Raw genomic sequence first — 7,942 nt, 5'->3', positions numbered from 1 at the left:
ACTATCTTTCTAGAGCTAGAATGATAAATCTAAAAGATAGATAGGAGGTTCACAAAAATGGAAGGAACCAAGAGAATATCCTGTAGTGAACCACCATCTAAAGAGATAGTTCCTAAACCTGTGACTAAAAGCTATGTAAAATCACCAACTACAATCTATGTAGTAACACTCTGAGAAAGTGAGGTAACAAAATTAGGTGAGTGTGTCATATGGTATGAAGTTCCCAAATCAAGAATCTAAGTAGCTATATAAGATAATGATCATGTAGAAGGACCATGTCCTTTCCCTGAAGGAGGAGCTGGTGGCTTTAGAGAAGCAATATTGTGTTGCTGCATGGCCTTCTCTAAAACTTCAAGATGTTTCCAATGCCTGGAAATTGGATGTCCTTCCTTGCCACAAAAATTGGAAGGATCACCTATCTACTTCTTAGTTTTGGAGGAAGAGTTACCAAACTTATAAGATATACCCTTCAGAGAGGGTTTCTAAGTATCTAGTTTAGGAATAGGCTTGGAGCAACTCTCACTACCTACTAAATCTATCTTGTGCTTTAGTTTCTACTTCAGCTTCCATGTAGATGTCTGAGCAATCAATGCCCATGTCTTTGAGCTGATGATAGTATCCAACTATGTAAGCTTGGACTTCTCTCTAGTCAAGAAATTAAAAAAGACCTCAAAAGTGGGCATGAAAAATTTGGGACCCAAGGCATCCATAGTGGAATGGAAGGTAGAAGAGAAAATCTAAAAGTTTTCTTGAAGCTTTGATAGAATTAGATAGATACATTCCTTATCTATCTTCTCTTTCTCACATTTGTGTAAAAAAGTTCTTTTCTATTTGAACCTCATACTAAAGTCATCAATAGAGGGGAAAGTATTAGGTATAAGAGAAGTAAGCTCTACCTCAATCAGAAGTGTTCTAAACTCGTTGATGGTGCCAAACAAGTCATTAAAATTGTCCCACATTTATTGAGGAGTGGAACAATCATCAAGATGAAAATATAAGATGTCTAAAACTGTTAAATAAATTAGACCCATGGATTCATGCATATTATTCATGTGCTAAAAAGTCTGATATTGACTTTGAAATACTGGCTGCATTGTATCTAAATAATACCACAAACCCTTTGAATAGAGAAGCCGCTGCATATGAGATTTCCATGTGTGATAGTTGTGTGGGTTTAGAAGTACTAGATAAAAAGAGTTCTTGGCCATTATTTTAAGATGGGGTTTTGAAGTTTTCTGATATGCTGATATTATTATAGAAAATAATTATAAAACACCCCCACAATGTAAAAAATTGATCGCCAGCTTGTAGAAGGAATGCATATACAAAAGTAGAGATTTTTTTTTTAAAGTTGTGTATCACAAATACTTGGTATATAATATTGGTGAAATTATAGAGAATTTAGAAAGTTCTTGAGAAGATCTTTTTGGTTCTTTTTTTGGATCAAAAAATGGAGCTATAATGAACAAGTTATGCCCCCTAGAAGATTGAAAACATCATCAAACTTTGAGCACAAAAGTAGGCACCAAACTAAAAAAATTTGCAAAAAATACTTCCACCATTGTCTCTGTCTTTGAATTAGATTCTTAACACTTCTTTAGGATCAAAAAAAGACCCCTGTATGCTCAAGTTAGATCAAAAAGACCGCTAGGGCCTCCAAAAGGCAAGAAAAAACAATATATTAAAAAAAAATGCTTCAAGTGGTGCTTGGGTAGCATAGAATAGAAGTGATGGCTCTTGGGTAGTGTAGTGGTTGAGGGGTGATGGGGAGGAGTGATTTGATAGTGGTGGTGACTTGGTGGAGCTACAAGGGAGGTGCGATGGTGAACAGAGCTGCAGGGCATTGCGGTTAAGTAGACCACTTGTGATCATCGTGGCAATTTATTATGACTATTAGTGGTTTTGGTAACTACTATAGTGTTTTAAACTACCAGTGGTAAAAAATAATAATTTTTTCATTTTTTATTCTTTTACAATTTTCTCCATCTTGGAGTGTGTGGAGAGGCCGTACGACCCTGTTATGCAAATTTTTTTGCCTCTCCAGTCAATGTAGTCCAAAATTTAAAAAAAAAAAATGAAAATGGGGGTTTTGACACCATTTAAATCAAACTGTGAGGTCAAATTGGCCTCAAAGTTCTCCAAAAAATAAAGAACCCCCTATTTTCATAGAAAATACCCAAAAAAATGCCAGATCTATTCTGTCAAACCCTCATTCTTCTTTTTCTCCAAATATTGAACAAGATATAGTAGATCTGACTTTGATACCATGAAGGATTTGAGCAATACAAATCTGTAAAGCCTGAAGAATAGTTGCATACATGGACCTGTCATAGAAAAGAAAAACCAAATAAGAGGCAAGGGTTTTACTCTGAGAATATGCAAATTATATTATCAGACTAAAAGAATGAGAGATAATTACAGAAGATCAATCCTTATAGAAGGAGATCAAAAACCTAAAAGGGAAACCCTAAGAGGTAATTGACATTTAATAATTACTAATTAATTATTAAATGGAAATGCAAAGTGCATAAAGTGAAATCTTAAGAAGAGAGTAAAGGTAATTTAATAAATGAAATTAAATTAACCCTTTACTCTAATGGAATCCTACGTGAACTCTAACTCCTCCTAAGATATAATTGAGTCAAATTTGGATGCTACTATTCAAGAGGATATTGTTAAGTTCCATTATGAATCTTCTTCCTTTAGATTAAGACACTTATCTCAGCCTTTTCCATGCCTCCTACCAACTCTTGCCTATTTAAATAAGCTATATTTCAAGTATTTTTCATATATTGGAGATATTGAAATGTTGGGATATAACATATTAGCTATTTTTCTTGATTTTTATGCCTTTAATCATTTACATGAAGATAGTCTAATGTTATCGTTATGTATATTTTACTCCTAGTTATTGCTCTAACACTTTCAATTAGATTTAGGGTTATTTATGTTTTTAATAGATTCAAACATGGTACTAGAGAATTTTTTGAAAGTTTATATTACTTATGGATCTTGAAAATTCTTGTTGTTGGAAACCGACAATATTTGTGAAGATCCATTAAGTCTCTTTTTGCATATATGCATTTTTTCTTGATCTAGTTGATTGTAATACCTTAAAGGATGATTGCAATACATTAAAGGATCTGGAGAGTGTTTTTTATTGCACTATTTTGCCTAGAAGGATCTAGAAATTTAATATTGGATTTTGTTTCATAATTTTAGGAGATCATTTGCATAAGTTACAAATGATGGTTTTTAGCTCAGATTTGGAGGACACCATGCAAATAGAGCATTTTCTTCTAGCAGAGCCCACATCCAACAAGGCTCAATCGTATAACCATCACTTATGCCAACCTCATATTATCTATCATTGATACTACTTGCCCCTACTACATGTGTGTCACCAACACACCATCTCTGCTAGTGAGATTGCCCTTTAGCCACTTGTGCTCCTCTAGACCCCTATACATGAATTCTTTGTGTTGAAATGATTGTATCATGGTCTCTAGGTGTCAAAAGACTTCAAACAATATGTTGTCAAAAAGTTGGGCATGAGCTCTACACACTAGAGGAGGGTTCGATCATATTTTTTGTGATTTTACTTAGTATTTTTCAAGTTGAACTTAGACAATAAGCATGTCTTCATTTGTCCATAACTTTCACCCTAGTGATTTATTTTTCAAGCTGAGGTGGACTACATAGTTTTTGATTAGGAAAATAGGTTTTACAGGGATCCTGAAACCCAAAGTTTTACAGCATAAAACAACTTAAAGCAGAAAAGACATAAAAAACAAAAGTTGCCTCAAAAGGCTAGGAACAAAAAGGCCCGAAGCCTGAGAACCAAAGGCCAGGAACAAAGCCTGGCGGGCAGACTAGTGCCCCTTCTTTTCCATTGCCTACAAGGTTTCTGTAGCATCACTTTCCTTCTGGTTGGCCTCTTCCTTCTGGATCATGGGGAGGAAATGCATCTGGTCCCCCTGACTTTCCTGGATTCCAATCTCTTTCTAAGGATCTTCCCAGCTGGTTCTGTGCTCTGTACTCTACTCCACGTTCCCCACAAGGCCGACCTTGGTCAGATAGTCCCACAGATTAACAATGTTTTCATTCAAGGTATGGAGGGTATCCACAATTTGTTTAGTCACAACTTGGTGGATGGAATCCAGCCTTTGGACCTTCTGCTCAAGCCGGGTGATTCTGTCCTCCTGATTGTCTCTGGGGTCCTGGCTTCTGTCTTTTTCCTGGTTGCCCACCTGGTCTTTACTACCTCTGGCCTCATGATCCTTGACATCCCCCCTATTGTTGGTCTAGTTGGACCTATCCTTTAGAGTCTAAATTTCCTGAAAAAGCCACTTAATGGAGTGGAAATTGTTAATCAGGCTATTCTTTGCATTGTTGAGAAAGTTGAAACCCATTTCATGAACATTGTCAGAGAGAACCAGAAGAATCGGGTCAAGGAGCTTGTCATAGTGGGTGCTACTGTCGAGATCCCCCAACACCTAGATTTTAGTAGGTTCTCTAACAATGCCCATACTAACACTATCCATATTGAAATTTCTCCAGGCTCTTCTCTTATTTTTCCTGATGGTCTCCCCCCCTTTCAACCATGATTTCTATCATCTCTTCTGGGGGTGAAATGGGGACCTCCATGGGGGAGGTTGTGCAGTAGGGCTGGGAGAAAATCAGCGAAGTCATTGATATGATCATGGGTTGGGGTTTGGTCCAATTTTCTTTTCTTGGGGTTATCATGGGTTAGAAAGGGGGTCACCTCCTTCTTGTCATTATCTTTCTCCTTGTTGTCTTCCAACTCACTTTCCTTCTCTTCCACCAAATCCACCTCCTCTAATTCTGTATCTGACTCATCACTAGCCTCCTTAGGATGAGGGGTAGGGGGGTTAGGGGGAGGGCACCTGGGGATCTTCCTGCTAGGGAAGTGGGGAGAGGGTTTGGCTTTTGGGGTTTCAAACTTGACAGATTTCACAACGCGCACTTCCCCTGACTCTGAGCTAGCTGTGTCCTTCGAGGAGCCACCCGAAACCCCAATGGACTTGACTCTTGTCTGGGTTTTCAGAAACTCAAAAATGAGGAGCAGAAGACCTTCGTGAAGGGTGAGGCTATTATGAGCATTGTATCCTGAATGCTGGATTTCATCCTGAATAGAAGAGAGCTAATAAGATATCTCATCTTTCTCCTAGGAGATGTGGCCAAAGTTAGTTCTATTCCATGATTTGGTGTTTCTTTTCACATTTTTCAGCTTCTGGGAAACTCTGTACATTGCAGTGCCTTCAACCTCAATGCTCCACCAATGGGAAATATTACCTTCCACACAGGGTGTGAGAGCCACATTTTATCAAAGAAAAAAGGGAAGGCCTTGTTGCTAGAAAGGGGGGAGGCAGAAAGAGAAATCGAGGAATGATCAGAGCCCACCCTAGGGAGGAGGGATAATCTACAAGAGTGGGAGAGAAGCCATTCGAGGGAGATGAAGGCTCTATCAAGATGAACTTGAATACTATCACCCCCAATTCTTCTGTTAGACCAAGTGAAGCTGCCACCTTGAAGGTCCAAATCTAGGAAGGTGAGATTTTGAATGAATGAAGCAAGGTCACGTTTACTATCCTGATCCGAGGCATGACCCCCCCTTTTTTTTGCATCAGATAGAGGTGAGTTGAAGTCCCCCATTATAATTCCTTTATTCAAGTTACAATTAGATAAGATGCCAAGGAGCTTGGTCCAGAAGTAGTTCCTTTCTTTCTTGGTGTTGGGGGCATACAGGTTAAGGATTAGCCAAGATTAATTGCTTTGGATGTAAAAAACCTTACAAAGAAGAGCATTAGTAGAGTGGTAAAGAGTAGTTAACTTGAAAGCTCTAGTGTTACACAAGGTAAGGACACCACCTGAAGCTCCATCCAAATCAAAAGCTTTGCAACAAAAAGTTTTATTGAAAGATATTCTTCTTACCAGGTCCCTTTTCATCTTAGTTTCCTGTAACATAAAAAAGTCAGGTCTTTGGTCTCTAATCATATTTCTAATGAGTTCTTGTTTGTGAGCCCCATTAAGGCCCCTTATGTTCCATGAGATAACTTTCATTTCTTACTTCCTGAGAAATCATTGATGGACCTCTGGCTTCCATCTACCAGGTTCCTTCTTGTTTCTTCTTGCAGAATTTGATTTAAGTTCTTTCTTCCTGCTCCCTTGGGGGGTGACCCAATATCAGCTTTAACCCTACTTTTGGTTGAAGCAGGAGATGTGGGGGGGAAAGTTTTATTCTAGTTCTTCTTTTTCTTCTTGACCATGCACCAATCATCAAGGCTATCCGTTGCACTGTTATCTAACCTATCTTCCCATAGGGCAAGCTGTGTTGGATCAGTGTTCTTTATGAGGAGATGAAGCTTGGCCTTAATTCCTATAGGGGTAGAAGAAACTCTCCCCTTGCCAGTGATGACCCCCGGTGAAGCTAGAGTGTCCTCAAGGGATAAAAACTTAGCTTGGATATCCTTTTCCCAGGCCGAGGATTCCCATTCCAGGTGATTCAACACTGTAGCTCCCAAAAGAGGGACTTCCTCCACTGTGGGAGAAGACTGTACTATGGTTTCCAGAGGGAGATTCTTCTCCACAACGAGACCCGTGGCTAAGGAGGGGTAGCATACCTGCTCCTTTGGGTCCTCCAATGGGTCTAAGATTGTCTTTTCCAAAATAGGGCCCTGTTCAAGGGGGGGGGGGGGGGGGAACTAGCATTCTCCTTGGGGGGATCCTTCTAAATAGAGGCCTTCGCTACTGTGTCTTTTAGGCTAATAGCCTTTCTCCCCTATGCCACAGAAAGTTTGCACCTCCAGAGCAGCTTCATCTTTCCCTTTCCAGAAGGGCGAGTAGCAAGCTTCATGGTATGATCAGGGATGACTGGTTTCGTGATCTTCTTCTTTGCCTCATTAGGGCACTGGTGGGCCTTATGACTAGCCTTTAGGTAGAGGAAGCATGCAAAGGGGATTGTTTCATAGATGATTTTCTAGTTGTGCACTCCAAGTTTGGAATGAAGTTCAACGAACTCAGGCATGTCTATTCCATCTCTCACCCCAATGCAGATGCGAGAAAAATTGAGGTGACGCTTGGAAGAAATAATCAGATCCATTGAGAGGAGTTCCCCAAAGGTCCTAGCTATTCCCCCAAAGATGTCCTCCTTCCAGTATTCAAGTGGCAGTTCTGGCAGTCTTACCCACACAGGAGCTTGGGCAAAAAAAGAATCATTCAAGCTCATGCTAGATGACCACTTCTGGAGCACAAGGGAAGAATGACCCATGGCCCATTGCCCTTCACTCAGAATGCTAGCAAGGTCTTCTAAGCAAGTGAAATTGAATGACATAAAGACTTTTTCCATAGCCGTGACCGAGACCTGGCCCTTGAGAGCCCAGTTTTGTTTAATGAGCTGCCTAACTTCGTCAATGCTCGGTCTAGGCCCCAGAAATTTCCCAACCAAAGTAGAAGCCATAGTCTGAATATTGTGGTCCATAATTTCATCTGGGATGGCTATCGCACAAGAACCTTTCACCAAATTCTGAATAGTTTTAATAGGCGGGAAGGAGGACTTACCAGAAGGTTTAACCCCGAAAAGTGAGGACCATTTAGTAGTTCCTTGCACATTTGTATTGGAAACCAAAGGAGTCTTGGCTGCTTCCTTGATTAGGATAGCTGGACCCCCAATCGCACTTTCTCACCTATCTACATAGTTATAGAGGTTGTTTTTCTAGATTAGATCTTTGGTCCATTTTGTATCAGAAGATTTAATTCTAACCATTGTGAGCATATTGAGGATTATAACTTAGGATAGAGCTTTGTGAACCCACTAATTTATATTATAAATTCCAAATTTAAGAAGAATTTATTCTTTGATCTAAGGTGGTTGTCTCATGTGGTCTTTTGTACTTTTTTTGGGCGATTTGTCTTTTTTTTC

The 7,942-nt window shown here is 39.4% G+C and overlaps 1 protein-coding gene across 1 annotated transcript; it reads right to left on the bottom strand.

The window, feature by feature from the left end:
• Nucleotides 1–7,000: 7,000 nt before the first annotated feature.
• On the bottom strand, nucleotides 7,001–7,480 carry LOC149564063 (uncharacterized). Its single transcript, XM_089828294.1, has one exon. The coding sequence runs from the start codon at nucleotides 7,478–7,480 to the stop codon at nucleotides 7,001–7,003; it is 480 nt and encodes a 159-aa protein (XP_089684420.1).
• Between the last annotated feature and the right edge of the window lie 462 nt (nucleotides 7,481–7,942).

The sequence above is a fragment of the Cupressus sempervirens genome, chromosome 4, assembly GCF_028749045.1.
Source record: "Cupressus sempervirens isolate cs-2001-9-10 chromosome 4, ASM2874904v1, whole genome shotgun sequence".
NCBI lineage: Eukaryota > Viridiplantae > Streptophyta > Pinopsida > Cupressales > Cupressaceae > Cupressus > Cupressus sempervirens.
This window is presented reverse-complemented; position numbering and strand designations above follow the sequence as displayed.